General features: G+C 41.5%; 1 protein-coding gene across 1 annotated transcript in view; it reads right to left on the reverse strand.

The window, feature by feature from the left end:
- MARCHF11 (membrane associated ring-CH-type finger 11) overlaps window positions 1–12,938 on the reverse strand; it is a 301,478-nt gene extending 288,540 nt beyond the window's left edge. Inside the window, exon 1 of the mRNA XM_044065719.1 lies at window positions 11,779–12,938. Within this exon, the coding sequence (XP_043921654.1) occupies window positions 11,779–12,144 (366 nt within the window). The 5' untranslated portion in view covers window positions 12,145–12,938. The remainder of the gene's footprint in view (window positions 1–11,778) is intronic.
- Between the last annotated feature and the right edge of the window lie 341 nt (window positions 12,939–13,279).

Here is a 13,279-nt window from a genome sequence, read left to right on the forward strand (position 1 = left end):
GAAGCCATCGCAGCCATGGACATAGATGGCGCCAGCGAGAAAATAGGCACCAGGCTAGGTACCAAGGTACGGACGGTCCAAGCACTGCTCCAGGAGAGCAACGGATGCAGCAATGGTGGTCAGTGCTGACAGAGGAAAAACTGCTGTCAGAGCTTAGACACTATGCACCAGAGTGGACATTGGTACTGGGATCTGGGTAGAGGCCGGAGGAGGATAAACAGGGGAAGATGTAGTAAAAGATTCCGAGCCAGGAGGGATGGAAGTTCTAGCTGGAATGGGCAATCCCCTAGCTGCCAGAAGCTGGTCCACAACCCGCACTAGATCTAATTCAGAAAAACTACTAGTGGATCTAAAGGAGGCTGCTGAAGGAGAACCAGGTCTTTCTAGAAAGGGGCTAAGCCTCTGCCCCAAAAAAGGGTCATAAATTGGAGAGTATCTTGTCCTTGGCAGATATTCGAGTTTTGGAGCCAATGGAACTAAAGAAACTGTCGGCACCATGGCCGGGGATGGTGCCGAAGCAGGTACAGTCATCGGAGCCAATGTGGGATCCAAGGACGGCACCAAAGTCAGTGGTGCCTAGGTTGGAACTAAAATAGGGGTGAATATCATGGACGATACTGTGGGAGAAGATACAGAGCCTGGTGCTGAAGAGGTCTGCGCTGTGGGCGCCGGCGAAGCACGGAGCAGACTCGGTTCCATAACTGACGGAGATGCAGGAACCGAGTGACTCCGTTTTTCCTTATGTTTTTTGGTCTTTGGAGGGGGTGCGACCTCCGACCCAAATACAGCCTCCGAAAAAGGTGTCTTAATTAAACCTTTTAAAATAAGTTTATTTTCCACTTAGCTTTGAGAGAGATGGCTAGCACGTCTGACTAAGAACATGGCAAACGAGATCTGGTGTGACTAGGAGAGGGGCATTATGGGTAGATCTTAGCTGAGAGTTTTTGGCTGGTGCAAGCTTGGAAACAGATGTATCGGTTCCGAGGATGGAACCAGGGTCCTAATAGTAATTAATGAACAAAGATTTACAGCATCAGATCAAAAGTTATGCACTTACCATAACAATAGATTTGTGTTGTCTTCTTTTCGTAAAGTTCAATATGTGGTTTGTCGGATCCAGCCAAATGCAACCTCAATGCCTTATAACAAAGCTTTGGATCCAAGAGCACTAACTATTTCCTTAACCACAATTCCCTTCTCCTGCCTGAATTACCTCAGATCGAGTTTGCTGACTAACCTAAACATGTCATACTACGCATATATAAATATAAATACGTAGACATATCTATACATATATATATATATATATATATATATATATATATATATATATATATATATATATATATTAGGATAAGAAAAAAATATAATAAACACTGTTTAGTGTAAGAGGTGCAAGATGTCAGACAGGGTGCAAAGGCCAACGGCTAGATGTAAACAATGACACTTTGGTAGGGAGAAGGAGGGAGGGCAGTTGAACCAGAAGAAAAGAAGACAACATGGATCTATCATTATGGTAAGCACATAACTTTTGTATCCAAAGTTGTCTTTTTTCATCTGATTCAACATGTGGGATAGATTGCCAAGCTACCCAACAGGGACCTGGGGGGGTCTCAAGAAAGGACGTTCTTGAGTGTGGCTGAGCTGAAAAATGTGTGAATCCTAGACTGCACATCTAACATGTAATGAGATACAAAGGTATGAGCTGAGGACCAAGTTGCTGTGGTACATATGTCACTAATAGGCACTCGTTTTGCAAATGTCATTGAAGCTGCCCATGCTCTGCACTACAGCAACTCTTGGTGACTATTCCTGTGGAGGGATGAGTCAAAGTAAGTTCTGAATTTGTTGTTTAGTTACAAAGCAAACAGGTCGTAGCAAAGTTGACTCCAGCAGCTGAAAATCTCTTTTGCTACTGGCGCTCTTGTTGGTGTTCATAGATATGCCCAGGTGAGTTGTCAGCTGTAAGTGGAATGAGTGAAGTGTTAGAAGTAGGTCCCTGGAAGCAGCTGTTAGAAACCAGTTGTCTAGATATGGGAATACTTGGATCCTTTATCAAGTGAGATAAGATGTAATGGCTGCCATTATTTTAGTGAACACCAGGGAGGCTGTGGTGAGACTGAAAGCATACCTCTCAACTGTACAGATTTTCGCAGAATGTCCAGATTTTTTCCTCATATTTTTGGTGCGTTTCTCATAAAATTTTGGTTTTCTGGAAATTCATTGAGGGTTAAAGTCAGAAAATAATGGCAGACATTTAAGTTTCCGACTCATCCCCTTCAAAAAATTAATGCAAAATATGTTATTCTATCAACTTTCCAAGTTTGCAAGAACAATATTTAAAAAGTGTCTCTATTTTTGGGCCTTTGCCCCCCCCCCCCATTATTTATGGCTTTGTCTAGATTTTTTGCTCTAAGAGGTTGACAGGTGTGACTGAAAGGCAGTGCGCTGAATTGATAATGACTGGCTCCCAGCAGGAAATGGAGAAATCTCCTGGATTGTTGCTGGATCTTGATATGATAGTAGGCATCCCAGAGATCAATAGAGCACATTCAATTGTTCTTCCTCAGCAGAGGTAGACTGGACTGGACTGTGACCAACCATAATTTTGTCTGTTTCACAAACAGATTTAGATCATTGAGATCCAAAATTGGTCTTAGGTCCCCTGTCATTTTTGGTACTAAAAAGAACCTTGAATAGACTCTGGATCCTAGATGGTCTTAGGGGACTGGCTGGATGACTATTTTCCCAGAAACTTGGAAACTTCTGTTGCTGCAGATTCCAACTGATTGGGTAGAGTATTGGCTATCCTTTGGTTTGTCTTTGGGGTTTCTAAAATGGGTATTGTACAACTTCTGATAATGATCCTTAGCACCCAGAACTAAAAGTTATATTTTGCCAGGCTAGAGGATGTAAGGAGACGTCCCCGACTATCTCCAGAGTATAGCAGTCCAGCAAGCATTCAAGAATGCTGATAATGTTTCTCAGTGAATGGTCCACTGAAACCTTGGTTTTGTAGATCACCTCTGCCTCATGGGCAATGTCCCATTGAAATGCCTCCTGCATCTGCCTCTGAGAGGCCTATCTTCAGCAGTGTTCTGGAAAACCTTGAGATTTTGTTAACCAAATTTTTCTTCCTCCTCTCTGATTCCTGCAGAAGGATCTCTGAGGGATTAAAAAATGTTTTTCAATGGCAGACAAGGTCTTACCGTCCTGCCTATGCCTGGTAAGCACACCCTTGACTTTTGGTACAAATAAAGTAGAACCATCATGGGGGGCATTTTATGAAGGTTACTTTAAAGCTTTCCTCAAAGTCAGAGAGCTGCAAACTGACATGATTTTGCATAGTAATACCTGTGCTGGCTGCTCAGGCTGTACCATCTGCTGCATTCGATAGCAGTCTCATGGCAACATTCGATGATGACTGTAAGGCAGACAACTGGGTATCCACAGTTTTTTGGATATCTGACGATAAGTTAGCCACCAGGGAATCTGACGGCTCCTTAATCAAATCCCTCTGGAAACATGTCAGGTGAGACATGTAGTTCAGCGCATGAAGAGAAAAACTGGCTGAAGCATAAGTCCATTTCACAGTCTGACCAACACCCTTGATTCTCTGTTAGAGGGATGGACAGAGGAACTCTTTCTTTGGACAGTTCCTTTTTTGTGGCTGCTGCTGCTACCATGGCATTTACAGGGGACTCTTAGCCCAGTGTTTTCTTTCTCTGGGACAGGCTCAGCCACATCAGGTTCCTTTCAGGCTTTCTGAGTAATGAGACTGACTAAGGCATAAGGAGGAGGGACCACACAGGACATTGACGGGCCAGACTTAAAAGCTTTGAGAAACACTGACTGATCAGAAGAAAGTTTCAGAGGACTATACCCCTCTCTGTTTCATCAATCTGAGGATGTTTCCAAAGAAGATGCCTTCAGGGGGACCTTGGGGAACCTTCTCCCTCATCTAAGTCGGAGTCTTCAGTGACAGACTCAAGAGAGGAGTCAATATGCTTCTGGTTACAAGTCCTCTTCTGAGGAATGTTCCTTGGGACTCTTGAGGGGGAAACATCAGAATGGGATGTGGGAACTGAATGCTGAATAGTCTCAAAGCCTAAGGGATCCATTTGTCCTTGTCTGCCAGAATGAGAGGAAGTAGAAGCCATCTTCAGAGGGAGTCTGGGTGGATCAGAACTCTAAGCATGTACCAGACATCTTGGTCTGGCCAAGGCCCTTTCCACAGCCTCAAAAACTGACTCAACCAATGGAATCGAAGAGGAGCCACCCAGGTTAGCAGAATCAGTAGTCATCTCGACTCCAAGGCTGAAGGCTCTGAAGCGGACCTCATAATCAAGGTGTCCAATGCCAAAGCCCCGAGAAGTAGGGACAGCTCAGAAAACCTCAGGGTGAACTGCACCATTGGAGCACCCACACTGACCCTCTGTCTCTGAGACTCCACTCGACTTGAGTGCATCAGAGTCACGTGAGTGAAAGAAGATGTTGAAGCAAAACTCTCTGGGGCTATCAACTCCCAAGCAGGTATTGTGTGAAGGCTGGATCCAACATACACCAGCTCCAAGAATGGAGATGGCGTAGGAAGATGAACAGTCGGCATGGAAGGGGCTAATCCTGGTCCTTTCCTCACAGATGGGAGCTAGGAGGAATACCAGCTGAATCTGAGTCCTCAAAAACTTTCTCACCATTCAGTCGACATCGAACTCTGTAAAGCTTAAAGTAGATCCACTAGATCTCCAGGATGAGTTGAGCAAAACAGGCCTCGAAGGTAATTTCTGCAATATTGGTGAGTGAAGCCTGGGGCTGATGAGCCCCGGTGAAAAAGTCTTCGATGAGGGAGTCTGGCTCCTAGGAACAGTAGGATTTGACTGTCTCAAAACCTTAGTAGACATGATCACAATAGCTGTGGGGTCAGGAGACCTTTTCTTAGATTTATCCACCCAATCCTCAGATCTCTTCTCTTTAGGTTTTCCTCTTGCTTTCTCTCTATCCTTTTCACTCTCTTTTTTCCTTCAATATTTCCCCTTTCCCATTTAAAGATTCCCTGCAGACTGCTCTGCTGGAGATGTTGGGTGAGAAAACAGGAGGAACTACGGAAAATATTCCTTTAAGCTATGATAAAGAATTGAAATTGCCTAGACATAATAAGGCCTTGTTAAGTCTAATTATGATGGCTGCCAAAAAAGCAATTACTAGAAAATGGAAATCAAAGTCTAAGTCAACTGTACTAGAAGTAGCGAAAATTGTAACAGAGTTAAAACAACTGGAACTGGGATCTTTAGAAAAGGGTAGGAGCAAATTACACAAGAAAAAATGGAAAATGTGGGATCAATACATGCAGAGGAGGAATGAGGTTTAAATGAAGTCAGGATTTGAATGAGCTATGTAATGGTTGACTAACAATGACTGGATATGTTAAAAGTGATGTATAATATCTGCAGCTACGGTTGTGTCGGCACAGTTTGGAATGTATAATGTTTGCAACTGAGATTGTTTTGCTATGGTTTATTCCCATTTGTATAAATGTAACAAGGCCTATGTCATACATGATAATTTAATAAAGATGTTTCTTGTTTAAAAAAAAAAAAATCTTTCCCTTTCCTTGTCTCGTTTTTCTAGGATGAAAGGGAAGAGGTGGATGTCTTTGGGTGCAAAGACATTTTGGACCCTGCCTGTGGGGGAAGAAGACCTTTTAAAATAAGTTTTTCTTTTTTTCCCCTGGAGGGCTCTGGTGCCAAACGCAGCACAAATGGACCACAACTACTGCAAGTGGAAAGGCCCCAAACAGTAGACACACTGCAAGTGTGGGTCTTGAAGAGCTATTTTATTGCCCACAGGAGGAACACTTTTTAAAACCTGTTAACATTAGAATAAGAAATAACAATGAATAAATATATAAATCTTAACTACAAGTTACCTGTAAACAACAGGCTTACTAAACTAACAACTATCCTAATACTAGATTGAAGAACACATGAGCGCACACGCACGCGCACACACACACACACACACACACACACACACACACACACACACACACAAGAAATATTTTGAAAATCTCAGTAATCTAACTTTAATAACTACTAGGTCCCTAACGCTACTCTAACCTAATAACTAGTATTAAAATTTCCTAAAGACAGGAAAAATGCTTTCACTTATTGTGAAAAATGATGGAGCTCTTGGTCCACATGTCTGGTACAATCCGGCAGCAAACCAGATCTGAGGTACTTCATGCAGGAGAGGAGAACTTTAGGTAAGGGAGGAGTCAGAGCTCTTGAATCCAAAGCTTTGGTATAAGGTGCCACAGTCGGATAGAGCCAGATCTGACAACCCACATGTTGAATCAGATGAAAAAAAAATGACAAAATCAGATCTTAGTGGTTTGATTGGCTGGGTGAAGTGGAATCACTTGAAAATGAGGAAGAGAATCTCACTTCCAATTGTAGTCTTTTTGAATGATTTTCAGAACCCAAGTCTCTGAAGTTATCTTGTGCTACAGAGGAAAGGGAAAGCCTACACTTGGAAAAGCTAAGAGGATTGCTGGGGGTAACTGTCCAAATTTTCACAGAATGCCCAGATTTTTGCCTCATATTTTGGTCTGTTTCTCATAAAATGTACGATTTTCTGGTAAATCATCGGGGATTGAAATCACTAAATAATGACATACATTTTGAGTTTCAGACTTCATCTCCTTCAGAAAAATGCATGCTAATGCAAAACCTGCTGTTCCAGCCATTTTCTAAGTTTATAAGAACAAGATTTAAAATCTGTCCCTGATTTTGGGCCTTTGTTTATGCACTATTTTTGGCTTTGTCCCGATTTTTTGTACTCACCAGTTGAGAGGCATGGGATCATAGTCAGTTCATTTTCTTAGATTGTCCTTGGCTTTGTAAGGATTCTCCTTTCTTCTTTGAACCTCTCTTACATTGTTTTTTTGAAAAATTCTTTGTGTGTGTCTTGCTGCAAATGCTTATTCTATTTCCTGAAAAAGGAACCTGGACTGGATGAAAATATTCGGCAAGGAGGATTGAAATCTCTTGGTGACCCCCCCCCCCCCGATTAAATTTTCCATTTCCTCAAACCTTTCTAGAGACTTCAGCAGAAGAAGATCCAAATAACACCTCTTTATCCAAGGAAGCATTCAGAATCTAAGTTTTGATACCCCCAGTAAATTCTTTTTTTTTTTTTTACTTTGTATTGTATTTTGAAACAATATTAAATCAGAATATAAATTTAACAAAACATAATCAATTAAAAAACAAAACTATATATAAAATCCATAACAAAAATTTGCACTGAACAAAAGCTTTAATACTTTTCCAATAAATCTTTAGGTTTTTTGCCAAGATAGATATGTATGTGTAATATTTGATGTTCTGCCATAAACAGTTTGTATTTCCTTGTCACATTCATTTTTTTTGCAAGGCAGATAAATTCAGTAAAAAGGATATTTTTATTTTTCCAGTTCATTGTTACAACTTTTCTGGCAATAACCAGAATGGACCAAAGGAGACCCCTAGTAAATTCTAAAAAAGTAGCCAGGTAAATCTTACCACTGCCCCAGTGGCAGCTGCTCTAGAAACAGCATCAGCAGTGTCATGAGTACATTTGGCTACCTAAGACACAGTGAATACTAATGAATTCAGAGATGCTTTAGTCTCCGAAGAAGACAGGTCAGCAATTAGTTTTCTCATATCGTCAAAGGAAGCTAGCAGAAATTTAGATGTGAGCATGACAATGCTCTGAAGGCTAAAGCAGATGTATAAACTTTCTTCCGAACATATCAAGGCTTTTTCCAGCTTGTCAGAAAGGATAATGCTAGCTGCTGTAAGACATGGTAGAAACAGATTTTGACAGAAAAAATACTGCAGGATCTGACCTGAGGTTAGAAAAAAATGATGCTGTGGGATTTGGGCACATTACTTAATTTATGAGATTTCTGGGAACAGATGACTGACTGTCGGGCATATTATGGATGCAAAGAAAGCATCCTCTTAGGCTGGCAACAGAGAGCAGCTGCAGTTTGGAAAAATCCACCTGTCTTAAATCACAATATATTTGCTGTAATTCTGGTACTTCGTGTGTTCTCATTGAGACAATTCCTTCATTCTAACAACAGTATCAACGAATACAACTCTTTAGGACAGGAATCTGAAGAATAACTTTCCTCAGTCAGATTCCCCATTCCATGGAGTAGGAATTTGAGAAACAGTGTCTAAGTCTAAATCCTGTCCCTCAGACTTAGGATCAGAATCTGAGACAGAGGATAAACTTTTCTTTTTTTTAAACATAGGGAAGACTCAGCACATGAAGGCTTTAAGACTTTAAATAAACCTTTTGCATAGCCCAGCCAATCCTCCTTATCTGCTTCGGGGAAAATAAATGTTTAAGCTTATATTTCTTTTTTTCTGGAACACTCCCCCACCCCGCAGAAAAACAGTGGCTTGAAGGACAGTCTCTTCTCCAAAAATGAAGCTCCTCAGAGCGGCTTAGCAAAGGAGTATCACCCAGTTATTTCTCCAAAGCTGGCAAGAATAACTCTCCCTTACCTGACAAAGGAAGCTTAACAGCCAGAGGTCATGCCTGTCTCCTGGTCCTTGATGGCTTCCTGAGGAGCAGCCCCGGGGGGCCAAAAGAAAGTGATAAGAGGTCCAAAGAACAACTGATGACCACAGCAGAATCACACCGATAGATAAGGGGAAGCCAGAGTCAAGACCAAAGTCCATGGATAACATTTCTTTTCTTTTGGCTCAGGGTGGGAATAATCAAGTTACAAGGACCCATATACATGTCCTAGCAGTAAAAGATGCCTGACAAGCAGTTAGTACAGCTCTGAAGAATCAGTCTTACCTCCTGACAGAAAAGTTAAGTTCTTAGGTAAAATGTTTTAGCAGAAACCACCAAATAAACTAGCCCCAGTCCCTAACAGCATTTTTTGACAGAAAAGAAATGCATTCCTAAGAAAATATGAAAATAATGAGTGACTCCCACAGAGACTCAGGACCATAAGTCTACCAAAAAGGTGTCCGATAAGTTGAGTAATGGAGCTAAAGATAGTGAAACAACCTGACAGACAAAATATTTTTTAAGATAAATATTTTTAATGACAACCCAAACCAGAAGTCCTAGCCCATAGCCACAAATGTTGATTTGTTTTCTTCTTTTTTTTTACATTTAAGTAAAACCTGTTCTCACAAAAACAAATTATCTTGAAGCCATTTCTCACAGGAAACCATGATGGGCACCATGAGCAAAAAATGTCAGACCTGAGATAAATTTTTTTAGTGACCACAACTATAAGCACCAGTTCTAACTTTTAGCAAATATTTCTGACAGAAAAGAACAAATTTTCTTAAAAAAAAAAAAAAACATTAAGTGGAAGATATTTCCCATTGGGATACTTTCCTGCCTGGCCCTGGTGAAGCATTAGCTTCAAACCCCACAGGGAAAAGTACACTTCAACAGCAAGAAAGTTCTGAAGTTTTGGTGCCCTATAGCCACTGATTTAATACTGCTCTCCTTAAGCTGTACAGTGGCTAATGTGCATGGAAGGTGCCCTAAAGCTTCGGAAGCTGACTGACTAATCCTATCCTTGGCAGGATGTCCCATATAGCTTGAGCTACTGCAACAATGATCTAATCATGAACATCTCTATTTCAGGCTCCAAGTGCTGAGAATTGCATAAGCCCATTTTAAAATGTCTGAAGAGCAATTCAGTGTCCAAGAACTCTCCTGACTTCCAGGGAACTTGGGCCACCATGGAGAACAGCACTGGGGAAGGAGGAGCAGGGGAGTAGCCTTAGCGTGAATTTACAAGCATGGTAGTAATGCAAAACAAAACTGACAGTTTGAGAAATGGTTGTCAACATTCCTAAAAATAATTGTGAGAGAACACAGCTTCCACAGCTACAGCAAACTAAAAAAAGGAGTTGGAATAAATTAAGTAAAGAATTGTGCAATCTATCCAGCTCAGGAGTGGTTGCAAAGATACTGCCATCTTTACCTATATACAGTATGGGGAGCCATGGCTTTTTTCACATTTAATAAAATACAACTAAAGTCAACCCACATTTCACTTTATTTAGCATACATCACAACTTAATGTGAAATGTGGAATGGCTTTATTCATGTTTTATTATTTTTTTATTGTTTAGTTGTGTAATATACTTTCTTCAAATTTTATGTCTTTCACCTTTTCCCGGTTAGGGGTCGTCACAGCAGAACTCCAGTCCGCTAATGATTGGCAGTGGATTTTTACGGTGCCGAGTTGCCAGCCCGACGCACAACCTTCAAAGAAGGCACACCCATTCACACACGCACCTACCTGCATGTCTTTAGATGTCACTCGACCGCAGGGCGGATATGCAGACTCCACAAAGAAGGCGCTCCAGCCGAGAATCGAATGGGAGAACCTCTTGTGAGAAGCAGCCTTCACAGGATCTAAGGCTTTCATTGAAACTGATGCATTGAAATCAAGTGTCTAGAAATATGACTTCCCAACAACACTGCTGTTTAAAAAAAAATATGCAAGAAACATTTTTTCTGGAAGACAAGCCAAGAGATGCCCCCTCCCAGTGGATCAGGAAGGACCTCCACACAGATACACATTCTATTTAAAGTAATCAACACTTACTAATATGAGTCTTGGAAAAAACGATATTGTGTGTTGGGGAGTGGGAGCAAATGCAATCCTCCTAGAGTTTTGGCCTACTGTGTTCAAGACATCAGGAGTCAGAGCTGTGCATTTGAATAAATAAACCATGTTTCACCATTTAAGACTTTGTGCTCAAAATAAGTAAAAGAAGTACTTTAAAGCGTGGTCCTATCTTTAGGACTTTTGGCAATCCAGGTGGGTGCTAAAGCCCGTCGCATACAATGACAAATAGTAAGCTGAGTTCCGTGCTGTCCTTCCCAGATTTCCAACAGTCTGTATAATTATAACTTTGGTTCTGTCCTGAAAGATGCACAGACACAGAAAAAACATACTTTTATGAATTTTTATTGCTATATTTCATTTGCACTGATTGTCTGACAACTTGAGGAGTAACACCCTTCATCATAAATGCATTAATTAGGCGGATAGACATTTTTAGACGGAGATTTTTGCTGACTTGTTTATATTAGTTATGTCTGACAAATCTAAATAATGCTGATATTTATAACCATAAAACCAAAACTGTTAATCTTAGTTACAGTATCAGCAAAACATGAGTTTGTGAGGAAGGGATCATCACGTTAGAATATCAACCCTCAGTCTGAACATTTAGGTGCTCACCTGTGCTAAAGTACTTTATTTGCTAAAAGTTTTTGTTTTTTTTATTGGTGCATGAATATAGTGTGGCATTATGTTCCTGGAATGAACTCTTACCAAAATAGTAAACTACATTTTTCATTAATTGTTTTGTTTCTTTTACTTACTGGCACATACTTTTGTAAAACATGTGTTATGTTATGGTTATATGAAACAATTTAATAGCACCTTGAAAATAACTGTATGAGGTGAATTTCCAAGTGAATATGTATGCAGGGGAGCATGTAATAGAATTTCCCATCTGTTAGTTTTAGCAGCCTTTCCAATATGTTTCACAGGAAAGCAAAAAGCACAGACTGAGTCATCAGAAACGAAATCGTCCACGCCACAACAAAAACTCACTGGGATTTCAACAATAAAACATCACTTTACCTGCACTAGAGAGCCCCACCCAAATTGACCACAGTACCCAGATGCAACTACATAAAAAAAAGAGTAAGAAGCATGCATGACTCCACCTGTTCCAGTCCCTGGAAACAAATCCTACAGATTGGTGTTGGGCTAGGATCAGTGCTGCATGTAGACTCGGACTCTGACCCACTCAGACTTTGCGAACACTCACAGACCTTTTCTCCTGGTGCTGCTGCTGAAGCCAGTATCATCTCTTGTGCATCGCTAGTATCATCACAGGCCTTTGCATCCAGTTCTTCTTGCTCCATGTCCCCCTCAGCATGCTCCTGTTGCTGCCTCCTGAGGTTTAAGTCCAGCCGTTCCACGGACTCGGTACATGATTCACAAGGTGGTGGTGGTGTTGGTGAGGAGCTTCCTGGTGACAGTGCAAGTACCGCTTTGAATCCCAAACCTGCCTCATCTTCGGTGCTCATGCTAAATAAACAGTGACTGGCAGATTACAGACCGTCACAACCCAAGGCTACTTTGGCAGCACTTCAAAGAATGCCAACGAAGGATAAAATTAAAAATAAATTATTTCTGATACATCATGAAATATCCCAATTGCCATTTGACACAGCGAAGGCTTCGTTAGCTTTCCCAGCTGCTGTGAACTCCTGACAAATTCATAATTTCATATCCAAACAGACCCCGACGGTTGATAAACTCGTGTTCCATGCAACCGTCCGGGAAGCCGCGAGGGCAGTGGTAGTAATGGGGGGGTGACTGTCCTCCCTCACCAATTCGGACTGTTGGGACTGAAGAGAAGGCTCGGGTCCGCGGGCCCGACTGTCCGCCGTTCACATCAAGGGAGGAAGCGCGTGCTCGTATCTCAGGCGGCCCGAAGCTCGCCCACCGTATTACTATACGGACGCTCGGATAACCAAATTGCGGCAGGTTCCTGGAGCCCCGAGTGGGCTAAGTGCCTAGCACATCTCTGGAGGACAGTGTAATATGACTAACCAGCCTCATGTTCTGATCCCTTCTGCAGCTGCAAGTGGAGAAGTCAGTAATGATATTTTAATAATTGTCGTCAAGGTTGTAGGTGTGTGTGTGTACTTGGTACCAAAATTGCAGAGATGCCTGGCGCACCCAGTCTGACATTGCTACTTTTCTGCTTCACAGGACCCATCGCGTGAAGCTACCTGGCTAGCAACATCTTTCTTTATGTTTTCTGCTCTAATCAAACCATTTTGTAAATGTTCAGCTTTTAAACCAAGACCCATAAATCTACTCCTCCTGGGACGATGGGGAATGCTGTGCATCCAGCCTTTGAATGGGACTTAGAGGTAGTACTTGATAACTACCAAGATCACCTTTACTGGATACTAATAATAATGAAGTGTTGCAGACGAAGAGCTAAAGGAACATTCTGGCAGTTTAGGTTCTGGATGCTGTTGGGATTGCCTCATCATTATTATTTGTTTGCAGCTTTTGATGATCCAGACTTGAGGACGTAGATGATAATATCGCTGGATGGGACCTTACACATTTCTTTCAACCGTCCAGATTTTCGCAGAATGTGCAGATGTTTGCCTCATATTTTCGGTCTTTTCTCCATAATTTTTT

Source organism: Protopterus annectens, chromosome 3.part0, assembly GCF_019279795.1.
Source record: "Protopterus annectens isolate FY-2018-M chromosome 3.part0, PAN1.0, whole genome shotgun sequence".
Taxonomy (NCBI): Eukaryota; Metazoa; Chordata; order Ceratodontiformes; family Protopteridae; genus Protopterus; species Protopterus annectens.